Raw genomic sequence first — 14920 nt, forward strand, 5'->3', positions numbered from 1 at the left:
ACCATCTGCCCCAACCAAGGAACAGACCCTAACTTCTCAAACAACGTTCTAAGCCCACAGGAATATTTTTCATATATAAACTTTTTGCAGGTGACTAGAATAAAGTTAGCGCAGTTAGTAAAGGAGATGAAACAAAAAGTGAGATAAATAGAAAAGGTGACCAGACTAGCATGCAGTGAGGGTGAAACATGACCACAACCATCTCAACATGAGGGTTAGATACAGGATTTGTTAGTAGTGGAGTACCTCAAGCTGCTTGGAAAGAATGTTTTTGAGTTGAGCTTCAAGCTGGGTGACTTGCTGGGTGGCTTCGTCCCTCTCCTTGAGCAAGGCATCCTTCTCGACCTTCAGGTCATCCAGCTTGGTGCCAATTTCTTCCCGGGCCTTGGCAGACACAGATGCCTCCTCCACAGAGACTTTGTGCTGTCCCTCTATCCCTGCCTTCTCAGCACGTAGGGTCTGGGCATCTGCCTCAAGCTGTGTCTGGGCAGCTCGCAGCTTCTCCACTTCCTCCAGGAGCCTTGAGCGTTCCTCATCACCACTCTTTTGGCTGCTGTGGAGGGAGGAAAGGTTATTCTCCAGCCTGGACTGTATAGCTAGGAGGTCTACCTTCTCCATAGCCAAGGAGGAGACTTCTTTGCCAAGCTCCTCCAGCTTGGTAAACAGGCACTCTTGGTCTTCAGCCAAGCCATCCTTTTCCTGGTCTCTCTGCTTCAGCTGTGCCTTCAAGTTCTCAACCTCCCTAGCCAAGGCTTGTCTCTCCTCTCCAATGTCCTTAAGGCTGGCAGACAACTCATCAATGGCCTTGTCGCTAGTGACAGATTTCTGAGTGAGGTCCTGCACTTTGGCTTGCATCTGGGCATTCTCCTCAAGCAGACCATGTTGCTCACCTAACAATCCAGTGTGAGTCATCTTAAGTTGCTTTAAATCACAACACAAACCATTTCTCTCAGAGGCCATTGTGTCTCTTTCAACACTAACAGAGGCAATCTCTGCCTTCAGGATAGATTCAGCCTGCAGGAGGGAAGTGTTTTTCTGTGTCAGAGTGGACAACTGACTCTGTAAGTTCTCTCTCTCTCTGGAGAGGTCATCCTTTGCAGAGGACAGTTTACTTCGCTCAGTGGCTTCAGCCTGCTGCTGCGATTCAATAATCCTTTTTTCCTTTGAAAGTGAGTCTGTCTGACCCTTTAACTCCTGGACCTGCAGAAGCAGATCATCTTTGTCCTTCTGCAGGATCTGTAGGCTCTTATTAAGCTCTGCCTGCTGGGAGTGCAGGAGATCCCGCTCTTTTCTTAGGGTGTCCCTCTGCTGGATGAGTTCTAAATGCACCTGCTCAGAGTTGCCTTTTAGTTTATGATGCTCTTCTGCAAGTTCAGTTGTGCTTTTTTCAAGGGCCTCCCTCTCAGAGCAAAGCTTCTGCAGCTGTGCCTGTAGATCAGACCTTTTGTTTTTCAAGGAAGCTCGCTCAACCTCCACCTTTTGGATCTTCTGTTTGGATTCCTCTAGCAAGGACGCAAGGTTGTAATTGGCTTGCTTCAGGTCATCAATGGCCTTGGAGGAGCTGTCCAGCTGGTCTTTCATACTGCGGATCTCACCTGCTATCTTGTCGCGCTCTTTTGTTAGAGTAACTTTTTCAGAGATCTCCTTTGTGTGCTTTTCTTTAAGCTCTTCCTTTTCATGTACCAAACGGTCACTCTCCATCTTCTGCTGTTCCAGTATTGATTCCATGGCCAGCTTCTCTTTCCGTACGGAGTGTAGTGCCTTCTCTGTCTCTTCATTCTGGAGACACAGAGCTTTCTTCTCCTTGGCAAAAGATGACAACACCTCTTTGACTTTCTCCTTTGAGGTAGCCGCTTCCTGTGTAGAAAGTCTGAGCTTCTCCTTCAACTCTTCTATCTCGTTGAAAAGTTCATCCTTCTCAGAACGCACCTTTCGCTGGGTAGCAAGCAGGTCCTCTTTCTCCTGCATGAGGTGAAGCCTCTCGGAGTCTGTAACCTCACTGCTGGTCTTGGACTCGTCCAGCATCTTGGCCAGGCTCATTTTGGAAGCCTGGAGCTCGCCATTGTCACGGACAGACTTCTCAAGATCCTTCTTGGTGATATTCAGCTGATTCTGAAGCTCCGTATTCATGGCTTGGAGGGCCTCTTTGTCAGATATAGCAGCATTAATTTGAGCAGACGTCTCCTCTTTACCTCTGGCCAGGGTCTCCTTCTGGGCCTCCAACTGAGTGTTTTTCACACAGAGATCTACTTTTTCCAAGCTCAACGACTGACACCTTGTCTGCAACTCTGTATTCTTTGCATCAAGGGATTTCTTAGCATTTCTTGCTGCATCCCGCTCTAACACGAGGCTATCCATCTCAGAGATCAGCTTCTCCCTGCTTTGCTTGAGCTCTTCCTGGAGCCCATTCCTTTCCTCACAGGTCTTCTCATAGATTTCTGCTAGCTTATTCCTCTTAGTTTCCTGCTGCTGGATCTCCTGTTTGTACTTTAAGAGGAGCTCCTGCTTCTCTGCAATTGTCTTTTGTAGCTCCTCAATTTGGGACTGATGCTCAATTTCAGATTGACTGAGGGATTCGTTTTTGGCCTGTGCCTCCTCAACAGCAACTCTGAGCTTCTCAATCTCTCTGAATAGTGAGGCCTTCTCTCCATCCAGCTGCTGATTTGTGGTCAAAAGGCCCTCCTGCTCTTTTGTAAGCTTGTCCCTCAGAGTCAGCAGTTCTTTAGTCTTAACCGAGAGCTCATTGTGACTAGCTTCCAAGGCAGAGAGCTTGGCCTGGAGTTCGAAGAGTTGCTTCTCAAGATTTTCCTTATGAGCTCTGAGATCTGAACTCTCCTTAGACATGTGTTCCAGTGCTGAGATTTGCTTCTCCAGGTCTGTGGACAATCGTTCAACATGCTGCATGGAGGAGTCGAGCTCAGCAGAAAGAAACTGAGGGAATGAAGTTGAAAGAAAAAAGGGGCATATAAAGGGAAAAGTTACAAAATAAGTCAAGAAGTAATAAAATGCAACTGGAAAGGTTAAGCTGGTGCAAGCATAAAAAACAATTGGGAGAAAAGAAACAGTAGCTGACACCACAATGTAAACAGAAAACATTAAAAACAGGGGCACGCCAATGGAGTGCTTATGCATGCCTATGTATGTGTGTTTGTCTTGTAAGTGTGCCCTAATGATAGCTTCAGGTTTTCAATCGGTGTGCAGTGTATTAGGTGAGGATGAGAGAGTGTTTGCGTAATTGTGTACTTTCCATTCAGAAGAAGATTTTGACAAGTATATAACCCTTTTTCAAAAGGTGTTATAATTGGTGAGCACAGACAGAAACCGTACACTAACTCATCAAGACTGTCAGTATCAGGTTTTTTTTATCTCCAAGATGTGCCCCTGCTTTTTAAGTAGGCCCTAAAAACCACACCACAACATAGCCACACTGTCAATGGTCAAATGAAGATGGTGCATATAAGACAATCATTATTGGCTGTTAATTCTACATAGTGCAATGGACTTGAATAAACACAGTGAACAAAAAACAATAATATGAGCAGATAAAATGCTAACATGAATCTCATAGCCTTAGGAATAGGCTTAGTGAGTTTAAAAAATATATTTGTGTTAGTGAAATCAAAGAATGAGGTCACGGTGGTAGAATAATTATGGCATAACAGTCTGTGAACCCTTCACAAAACGGACTTCAGGTACTTCTTACAGTAAGATAACTACCCAGACAATAGAAATATGGCTGGGCGATATATTTAATTAATTAGATTCATTTGAATGTATGTTTTTGCGCGATATTCAAAATGCCAGTAACGCAGAATCACATTTTTTTGTGTATTTTTTGTTTTTATGAGCGTTTATGTCTGCTTGTTCTCATATGGTCTTTTTGGTCTGGTCTCATTCGCTCCTTCTGTGCTGTGCACCTTCCCATTTATACCAGAGATTTGCATATAATGGCGAGATGCTCAAGTCTTTTCGCCCTAACAACGGGAGCCGTTGTCCCAAAGGCGGGAATGCAGGCGACAAGCTTAGGTTCAAAATAAGTGCATAGAAACGCATTGGACTTATTTTGTATATATTTTTGCGAGTGAAACCTCTTGCTTCACCGCTTTCTTCCAAGCCCCTCCTCCTACCACTCACAACAACAAATATGAGAGATCACTTCTTCCTCTCTGACAAACAGTTTCAACTGGCTATTTGCATTTGAGGTTTGGTCCAACAGAATCGGTCACTAACACCAAAACACATTGAGACATTATTTTACTGTAATAAAGAAGTTAACCTTTGGAACCATACACCGTCTCAACTCTTCAAATTTCGAGCAGAGCAGACACTACTAAAACGGATGTACCAATGAACATTCATTCTGGAAAATGAATGCTCAGGTTTGTTGCGAGCGCATTACGTTACCACGTATTGCTAGCCACATTTTAGTCAAATCAAGATTGTTATAGCTGTTTAGTCTGTATTTTATAAATGTGCAATAAGCATAAAACAATTATATGGAATTGGCAACTCGTTCTCATTCTGAGAAATAAGGTGGACCACTTGATTTCAACATCTGAACAAAGTGGACAGGCTAGCATGCTGTTCAAACAGTTGGAGACAGACAGAAGGTTGTGTTCATAACAGTTCAACCGTTTTGCCTTGTTAGCGGAATTCAGAGCTTGTGAAATTATACCTAGAGCCAAGTTGGCTAAATTTCAAATATAAATACTAGCTGGCTACTCACTAACACGTGGGCTTGTGCTTGAGAGATTGTTTATGAAACCTGTGTTAATTAAGTAGTAAGGCCCGAGGGGGTGTGATATATGGCCAATATACCACAGCTAAGGGCTGTTCTTATGCACAACGCAACGCGGAGTGCTAGGAAACAGCCCTAAGCCATGGTATATTGGCCATATATCACAAACCCCCGATGTGCCTTATTGCTATTATAAGCTGGTTACCAATGTATTTAGAGCAATGTTTTGTCACACCCATGGTATACGATCTGATATACCACGGCTTTCGGCCAATCAGCATTCAGGGCTTGAACCACCCAGTTTATAATTTGCTATAATGCCTGCTACATTATTAGTGAATAATGCATTATGAATGGTTCTGGTTAAATTTGTTACAAAATGGGAATTTTTATAGACAGACCTGAAAGCCAGATCCGTGATTATTGCAAAAGAAAAGCAGGTACAGCCATTTTGATCAAATCAATACATTATTAGTGGGTCTTATGGTTATGGAAGGAATATATTCAGCCTAGGTATAATTTCAAAAGCTCTGAATTCATTAGATTATTTCTGACTGTCTTAAATGCAGTGTTTTTTACCTTTAATTGTACAACAAAGCTTATATATCATGAATCGCCGATAAGTTTGAAAAAAAATTGAGATATGAGTTTTAGGTCATATCGCCCAGCCCTAATTAGAAGTGAGGTGGTCTAATTATTATCAAGTGCACAGCTATCCTGACCATAAACCACTTATTTACTTGGAAACTACATGGTAAAATGGTCAATTACACAATAATAACCAAGTAATTTCTGTACCGTAACATAAAGCGCTACCAACCTCTCATAGAAAGTGGATGGGAACATACTTGAAAAAATGTCTCGCAAAAAACATCAGTCAACCTAAAGCAACATAACTACAAAGCAGTCAAAGTTGTCATTCAGGTAGATTTTTGTACCAAAACGTAGCACCTGCTGAGAACTTAAAACATGGTGGTCCTGATAATGATACGGTGGGTGCTCACCTGGGCTTTCTCCTTGTAAGGCTGCAGCTCAGCCACCAGCCTCTCCAACTCCTGGGCCTTCTCCGTGGAGACACTCAGCTCCTGCTTGGTCTGGTCAGCCTGACCCTGCAGCTCCTTGAGCTGCTTGGCATTGTGCTCTGAGGCCTGAGACAGGGCTTGCTGCTGGGAGGTCTGCAGCTCCTTGGCCTGGGCCTCACCCTGGAGCAAACTTTTCTCCTACACACAACATAAAGAGGGCAAGAGTAGCTAACATCAATAATTTGCTATTTGAAAGTGGGAAAGTGGTAGAGTGAGGTATTCAGTGTTCATGGTAGAGACAGTAAAAAGTATATTCCTGAGAAGAAAAATGTATGCTGTTTTACAACAAACATCTAATCATCTACTTTATCCAGACCATCAACATCTCAAAGCCTTCACTGGGTTGTCACTCACCAGTTGTGTGATCTTCTCCTGCAGGTTGCTTAGCTGACCCTGATGCTCCTGCTCCTTCTGGACCACTTCCTGCTGTTGTTGCTCCTCAGAACGTGCTCTCTGCTCCTTCTCCTCTGCAAGTTGAGTCTGTAACTCTTCCAGCTTCCTAGGTAAGGGGGAGGAGGGGGAGAGGGAGGTGACTCTCTGGCCAAGTGAGACAGGTGGCATTAAAACAAACCAGGGATTCATTGTAGTGGGCAGATTCAAATGTTTTTGGACTGAAACTGATGAACTGAAAACCAGGTTGATGGAAAGGTCAAACCTGTTTTAAGGATAATAATAACAACCCATGAAAACTACAGGATCATGACAAGTTCAGCCAAGAAATAAGTGATTATACACTGAGTATACCAAACATTAAGAACACCTTACTAATATTGAGTTGCACTAACCCACCCCACACTGGAAACTGAAAAGCGTTAAAAACCCAGTAGCGTTGCAGTTCTTGACACAAACCATTGTGCATGACACCTACTACCATACCCTGTTCAAAGACACTTCAATATTTAAGCTTGCCCATTCACCCTCTGAACAGAACACATATCAATCAAATGGATTTATAAAACTCTTTTTACATCAGCCGATGTCACAAAGTGCTGTACAGAATCCCAGCCTAAAACCCCAAACAATGCAGATGTAGACGCACAGTGGCTAGGAAAAACTCCCTAGAAAGGCAGAAACCTAGAAAGAAACCTAGAGAGGAACCAGGCTCTGAGGGGTGGCCAATCCTCTTCTGGTTGTGCCGGGTGGAGATTATAACAGAACATGGCCAAGATGTTCAAACGCTCATAGATGACCAGCAGGGTCATACAATCAATTGTCTCAAAGCATAAAAATCCTTATTTAACCTGTCTCCACCCCTTCATCTACACTGATTGAAGTGGATATAACAAGTAACATCAATAAGGGATCATAGCTTTCACTTGGAATCACCTGGTCAGTTTGTCATGGAAAGTACAGGTGCTCTTAAAGTTTTGTATACTCAGCGCATGTTCGACGGTTTTGTGCATCGTTGTCACACGCTCATTAAATATTTTCACTAGCGGTTAACCTGATTGTCGACGGTGAAAGTAAGCCAATCTATTTGCATACGTTTGAGAACACCTTTGTTCGTGACATTTCATTGTGTACCTTTCTTTCTGAGTGAGGTCTTCATTCATTTTGGTAAGCTGTGCTGAACTGTCGCCTGATGACTTCATCATGTCTGAGATGTCACTTTGGAGCTTGGCCTTGTCGTTTGCGAGCTGATCGAGCTTCTCCTCTCCAGCCTTTAGCTTCCTCTCCAGCCCTGGGTCAGAGGAAAACATCATTCAGTCAATGGTAACCAGCCTCAGTCCACAGTTGCATATCACAATATTATTTTGGACGATATTATATTGATACTTTGACTCCCAAGTATTGCTCTGTAAAAATAAAAATACTTATGATGTGCTAGGTTGCGTTAGCTAGCACTAGTCAGCTGTACTAGCTTTTTCTCCATCTTTTTAAATAGTGAGCCAATGTTTTCAACACTTATTTCCATGACTGATCAAAACTCATTTTCTCATGCTTTCTCGTCTGTCTGCAGCAGAAATATAGTAAGCAATGTGTTTGGAACATCAAATTGCAATAAAATTGCAGTATTGAATCGCAATACATATAGAATCGTGACAATCTGCACTGTTGGTTAAGGGCTTGTAAGTAGCATTTCACAGTAAGGTCTTGTTGTATTCGGCTCATGTGACAAATAAAGTTTGATTTGAATCGCAATACATATCGTATCGGCACCTAAGTATGGCAATAATATTGTATCGTGAGGTCCATGGCAATTCCCAGCCAACATACGGTATCAGTGCATTTATATTTTCCAACAGGCTATACATTTGGGTGAGGTTTTATTCTCGCCTGAGTACCCTCATTTCAATGCCAAAAATCAAATTAAACCATCTAGTGTTCAGCGAAATAACAACACAATGTCAAATACAGGTAGCCTAGTTGAGTAATTAACATCCAATCACATTAACCGTTACTCTCTAGCCTGCACTCTCTCTAACCTGCACTCTTGCGCAGACATTTAGAAACGTGACAATTTGAAAAATAAGCCAGCGAGAATAAAAGACGACATTCAAGTAGTAAGACATGCATAAAAGCAATAGATACCATTAATAAGAAGGGGATTGACGCATCTTATATGGTGAGCTACCGAGTGGCTAGAACAGGCAAGCCCCATACTATTGAGGTGGACTTAATTCTTCCTGCTGCAGCGGATATGGCTGAGACAATGCTGGGGGAAAAGGCCCAGAAAACTATACAGACAATGCCTTCATCAAACAACACTGTTTCACGCATCATTGACATGGCAGGATGTTTTGAAATTACTGCTTCGCATACAAGCCAGTTAATTCTGTGTGTTACAGCTGGATGAGTCAAATGACATGGAGGGCCTGGCACAGCTCCTGGTGTATGTCCATTACGTTTATGGGGTGTCTATTAAGGAAGACATCATCTTCTGCAATCCACTGGAAACCAGGACAGCATGAGAGGATATTTTTAAAGTACTGGACCACTTTGTGACATCAAATGGACTTGTGGTCAAGGTGTGTTGGTATCTGTACTGATGGTGCAAAAGCCATGACAGGGAGACATAGTGAAGTGGTAACGCACGTGCAAGCAGTTGCTCCCGATTCCACTTGGGTACACTGCAGCATCCACCAAGAGGCTCTTACTGCCAAAGGAATGCCTGACAGCTTGAAAGACATTTTGGTCACTACAGTGAAAATGGTTAACTTTGTTAAAGCAGGGCCCCTGAACTCTAGTGTATTTTCTGCACTACGCAATGATATGGGCAGCGACCATGTAACGCTTTTACAACATGCAGAAGTGCGCTGGTTATCAAGGGCCAAAGTATTGACACATTTATTTTAATTGAGAGACGAGCTTAAAAAGTCTTCTTCACTGACCATCATTTTCACGTGTCTGACCGATTGCATGATGACGAGTTTCTCACACAACTGGCCTATCTGGGTGATGTTTTTTCTCGCCTGAATGATCTGAATCTGATTACTGGGACTCTCCACAACTATATTCAATGTATGGGACAGAATTGAGGCTATGATTAATAAGTTGGAGCTCTTCTCTGTCTGTATTAACAAAGACAACACACAGGTCTTTCCATTATTGTATGATTTCTTTGTGTTCAAATGAACTCAAGCTTACAATGTTAAATGTGATATAGCAAAGCACCTGAGTGAGTTGGGTGCGCAATTATGCAGGTACTTTCCCAAAACGGATGACACAAACAACTGGATTCATTATCCCTTTCATGCCCTGCCTCCAGGCCACTTACTGATATCTGAACAATAGAGCCTCATCGAAATTGCAACAAGTAGGTCTGTGTGAATTTAATTTAATCAGAAGCCACTGCCAGATTTCTGGATTGGGCTGCGCTCAGAGTATCCTGCCTTGGCATATCGCGCTGTTAAGACACTGGTGCCCTTTGCAACCACGTACCTTTGAGAGTGGATTGTTGGCCCCCACTAGCATGAAAACTAAATTCAGGCACAGACTGTATGTGGAAAATGATTTAAGACAGACTCTCTTCCAATACAGCCCAACATTGCAGTTATGTGCAACCTTTCAAGCACACCCTTCTCATTAACCTGTGGTGAGTTATTCATAATTTTTGATGAACAAATAAATAAATAGAACAATTGTTGATGATTATTATACACTGCTCAAAAAAATAAAGGGAACACTAAAATAACACATCCTAGATCTGAATGAATGAAATATTATTAAATACTTTTTTCTTTACATAGTTGAATGTGCTGACAACAAATTCACACGAAAATTATCAATGGAAATCAAATTTATCAACCCATGGAGGTCTGGATTTGGAGTCACACTCAAAATTAAAGTGGAAAACCACACTACAGGCTGATCCAACTTTGATGTAATGTCCTTAAAACAAGTCAAAATTAGGCTCAGTAGTGTGTGGCCTCCACGTGCCTGTATGACCTCCCTACAACGCCTGGGCATGCTCCTGATGAGGTGGCGGATGGTCTCCTGAGGGATCTCCTCCCAGACCTGGACTAAAGCATCCGCCAACTCCTGGACAGTCTGTGGTGCAGCGTGGCGTTGGTGGATGGAGCGAGACATGATGTCCCAGATGTGCTCAATTTGATTCAGGTCTGGGGAACGGGTGGGCCAGTCCATAGCATCAATGCCTTCCTCTTGCAGGAACTGTTGACACACTCCAGCCACATGAGGTCTAGCATTGTCTTGCATTAGGAGGAACCCAGGGCCAACCACACCAGCATATGGTCTCACAAGGGGTCTGAGGATCTCATCTCGGTAACCTAATGGCAGTCAGGCTACCTCTGGCGAGCACATGGAGGGCTGTGCGGCCCCCCAAAGAAATGCCACCCCACACCATGACTGACCCACCGCCAAACCGGTCATGCTGGAGGATGTTGCAGGCAGCAGAAGGTTCTCCACGGCATCTCCAGACTGTCACATGTGCTCAGTGTGAACCTGCTGTCATCTGTGAAGAGCACAGGGCGCCAGTAGCGAATTTGCCAATCTTGGTGTTCTCTGGCAAATGAAAAACGTCCTGCATGGTGTTGGGCTGTAAGCACAACCCCCACCTGTGGACGTCGGGCCCTCATACCACCCTCATGGAGTCTGTTTGACCGTTTGAGCAGACACCTGCACATTTGTGGCCTGCTGGAGGTCATTTTGCAGGGCTCTGGCAGTGCTCCTCCTGCTCCTCCTTGCACAAAGGTGGAGGTAGCGGTCCTGCTGCTGTCTCCTGGTAGCGCCTCCATGCTCTGGACACTACGCTGACAGACACAGCAAACCTTCTTGCCACAGCTCGCATTGATGTGCCATCCTGGATGAGCTGCACTACCTGAGCCACTTGTGTGGGTTGTAGACTCAGTCTCATGCTACCACTAGAGTGAAAGCACCGCCAGCATTCAAAACTGACCAAAACATCAGCCAGGAAGCATAGGAACTGAGAAGTGGTCTGTGGTCCCCACCTGCAGAACCACTCCCTTATTGGGGGTGTCTTGCTAATTGCCTATAATTTCCACCTGTTGTCTATTCCATTTGCACAACAGCATGTGAAATGTATTGTCAATCAGTGTTGCTTCCTAAGTGGACAGTTTGATTTCACAGAAGTGTGATTGACTTGGAGTTACATTGTGTTGTTTAAGTGTTCCGTTTATTTTTTTGAGCAGTGTATTATTATTTGTGTCCTGGTCCTATTAGAGCTCTTTGTCACTTCCCATGAGCCGGGTTGTGACAAAAACTCACACTCATTCTTATGTTTAATAAATGTATTGTGTAGTGCATGTGTAGCAGGCTTACAATAATGGGGGAAAAAACATTTGAGAGTGCGCTGACCCTGGTGCTAGAGGGGGTAGACAGCTGGAGGTTGAACGTTTAGAGGGGTATGGGGACTATAACATTTTTGGGAACCACTATCTACCAGAAACACTACAACAACAAACAGCAGGTTTGGAGACCCCTGGTGTAGGTTACACAACTGAACGCATGTCGGGAGAACGGTCACATTGAGCTGTGTGTCTATAGGTTAACAACCACAGTGCTGGCCGGTGTTCTGACCTGCAAGTTGGCTTCTAAGAGCCTCTGATTTGGTGGAGAGCGATGTGCACTGCTCTTCTTTTTCGCCAAGCTTCTGAAGCAACTCTGAAAGAAAGAATTAAGAGACTGACACTATTAGCTTGCATCATTCAAGCGCTTAGCACCATGCAGCACAAATACATGTACTATATGTACTAATCTACTGTGTACTGCCTGGCCCTGTGGACCAATATAAAACATTATTTTTTTATAAAACCACATCATTATTAGTCATTAAATTAGCTTGAAGTCAACATTTTGTCTCTAGGAATATGATACGTCTTGCTGATAAAAACACATGTAATAAGAAAACAAAGACTAACGTTACAGGACCAACACGGTCAAAGTAAATATATTTACCTTGCATAGTTTGTGTTGACTTAGTCTGACCGTCTGTGCTTTCTGACAGTTTTTGTTTCTGAGGAAAAAAAAACTTTGATGAATACATCCATGCATGCTTTAGTCAGAAAGGTATTCCATGACAAACCTCAAAATGGTTGCCAATTACTAATGTTATACACAAGTTTCATCATAAGTGTATAATTGAAGGTCTACCTAGAGGTAGATACTTTATCATTCCCATGAAAACAAAAAGCTAGCATTTCAGTACTATGCTCTTCCTTAACTGAGCTTACCTTAAGCCTTACAGTCCCATCAGTCACGCAAGGCCACCCACTCCCATTCCCTGGCTCCTCACCACCCCACATAAGCGCTAGTACTCACCAGGTTGCCCAGCTCTTGCTCCAGAGAGCCCGTGTTCTGCTGCACAGAGGTCAGGCTCTGCTGCAAGGAGAGGATCTCCTGCTGCCTGCCCTCCAGCTCAGAGCTCAACTCACTGACCTACAGCCACAGGCCAGGGCATGTCACCATGGACATGGAGGACATTTTTTGGGGGGGGAATAAATGAGTGACATTATGAATATGAAGGACAAGCTAAAAATGAATCCAAATAAAACAAAGTAATGACTGAAGGTAAGGGTAAATCATAACATGACATACCAGTTGTATTTATTTCATGCCTATATTTATGGAAAACTCACATGGACGTAAAATAGAAACTGGATACACGGACAATGGGAGGATGGCATGGGTATGGACCTACCTTGTTGCCCTGTGAGCAAGCTTGTCTCTGGGTCTCCTCCAGCTGGGTCCTCAGACTCTGGAGCTCTTGGTTACCTTGGCCTGCCCGGGAGCGCAAAGCCTCCATAGCTGCCACCTGCTCCTGGACCTCCTTGGCACTGTCCTGGGTCTGCTGGACTAGCTTAGCCTCCTGCTCCTCCAGTTCCTTTACCTTCAGCTCAGCAGTGTGCAGTTTGACTAGCACATCCTCCATCTCCACCAGGTGCTGCTCCTCAGCACTCTCCACACTGGACCGCAGGCTCTCCTCCAGGCGCTCCTTCTCCTCTGACACGACCAGCAGCTGTTTGTTGAGCTCCCCCGTCTCCTGTGCCCGGGCTGCAGCCTCTGCCACACACCTGGCCCCAGCCTCTTCCAGTGCCTGCTTGTGCTCCACCTTCAGCCTCTCCAGGGCACTCTTGGTCTCCACCAGCTCCGTCGCCTGGGAGCCAGCCCCTTTGCTGAAGGAAACCTTCATCTCCTCCATGGCCTGCTGGTGTGAGGTGATGGCAGATTCCAGCTTAGAGCTCCACAGCTCTATGACGTCTGCATTCTCCTTCTCGTTCTGGCTGACGTGTAGCTTCAACTGCTCGTTGTCAGTGGAAATCTTGGTGGATGAGACTTGGAGCTGGGCCATTGCCTCACTGTGTGCCTTCTCCTCCGCTGCCAGCTTCTCCCTCATCTCGGCAAGCTCAACCCGTTGCTGGTCTTCCTGAGAAGCCAGCTGAGCCCTCAGAGAGCTCACTTCCTCCAAGAGAGGGGAGGTAGTGGAGTCTGAGCCCTCTGACTCTTGCTGGGCCTCCAGACGCAACCGCAGGTCATCCACCTCTCTGGTCCTCAGCACCAGGTCCCTCTCTAGCTCCATTATGCGGGACTTCTCTGAAACTGTGGCCACCTATGGGACGGTACAACTCTGGCTCAAACAAAACTGTGTTCTTAAACCTTTGGAAACATTGTGATTGTGCATGTACTGACAGGAAAAAAGGGTAGCTGTTGAATCCCCCTGCCATCAGACAGGTCTACGGGGAGGAATCTTTTTCAAAGAGGGCCCTATAGAAACAGATGTCCACCATAGTTGCAGTAGTAGCGTAAAGCAAGTAAACAGTGCAATCCCACATTTACATAGGATGCCTACACTTGAAATATTACACTGCCCTCTAGTGGATATAAAATGAAACCATATCATTCCTCACACGTAATTATTTTGTATTGAACACTCCAAGTGCTGCAGCGTTTACTGGTTTTCATCCTTACCTTTTAATCAGGGGTCGATTTAGACCAGAATAAAACCAGATAGACTTTCTTGCCAAATAATGATATTAACCTATTAATTAAGTACCTGGGGGAAAGAAAACCAGTAGACTAAGGCTCTTGAGAATGGCAGTTGAATACACCTGCATTGGCGCACACCCCTGAGGGAAGCACAGAACCATTGCTAAGGGATGGGAGTAGGACAGAGACTTACAAGAGGCGGGGGATACTAGATGGGCAGGGCAATTGGGGCTTGTAGGATTGGGGGGGGGGACAAAGGACCACTGGGAATAAGGGATGGTTGTATGGCTACCATGTCCTAACAGCGAAGTATTTGAGACTGTGTGCTAACTGTGAGCAGAGGAACACATGGAGAAAGAGGCAAAAGAATCAGACGGCTTTGCCGTTCTCTGGGTAAAACCTCAATGAAAAAGAAAATTGTTGTATAGTTAAACTAAAAGTATAGTAAAAAAAATAACCCTGATGTTTTAAAATGTTTTCAGTGACAGCAGTAAAGTGGTTAAGACTGCTGTACTGGTGACACACAGGAATGTGAATGGTTCATGTTTGACAAAATGGGAAGAAAATGAAAGCCTGTGTAAGATGCTGCATATTATAAAGCAACTTTGAAATTGGTTCTTGGAACTACAGATAAGGCCAATAGATAATATTAGTTGCTAGCAAGTAAAAAGATTAGACAACTACACCATTCAAT

At 44.3% G+C, this 14920-nt stretch overlaps 1 protein-coding gene across 21 annotated transcripts in view; it reads right to left on the reverse strand.

Moving 5' to 3' along the window:
• LOC109879961 (CAP-Gly domain-containing linker protein 1) overlaps window positions 1-14920 on the reverse strand; it is a 51428-nt gene that overhangs the window by 17293 nt on the left and 19215 nt on the right. For 12 of the 21 annotated variants that reach the window (XM_031820591.1, XM_031820586.1, XM_031820658.1 and 9 more), the window contains 8 exons: window positions 12941-13849; window positions 12562-12678; window positions 12199-12256; window positions 11821-11904; window positions 7345-7501; window positions 6175-6319; window positions 5743-5958; window positions 247-2931 (listed from right to left, as the gene is read on the reverse strand). In XM_031820591.1, coding sequence (XP_031676451.1) covers window positions 247-2931; window positions 5743-5958; window positions 6175-6319; window positions 7345-7501; window positions 11821-11904; window positions 12199-12256; window positions 12562-12678; window positions 12941-13849 — 4371 coding nt within the window. The remainder of the gene's footprint in view (window positions 1-246; window positions 2932-5742; window positions 5959-6174; window positions 6320-7344; window positions 7502-11820; window positions 11905-12198; window positions 12257-12561; window positions 12679-12940; window positions 13850-14920) is intronic. The other 9 variants (XM_031820693.1, XM_031820680.1, XM_031820711.1 and 6 more) reach the window with 2 other exon arrangements.

Source organism: Oncorhynchus kisutch, linkage group LG3, assembly GCF_002021735.2.
Source record: "Oncorhynchus kisutch isolate 150728-3 linkage group LG3, Okis_V2, whole genome shotgun sequence".
NCBI classification, from domain to species: domain Eukaryota; kingdom Metazoa; phylum Chordata; class Actinopteri; order Salmoniformes; family Salmonidae; genus Oncorhynchus; species Oncorhynchus kisutch.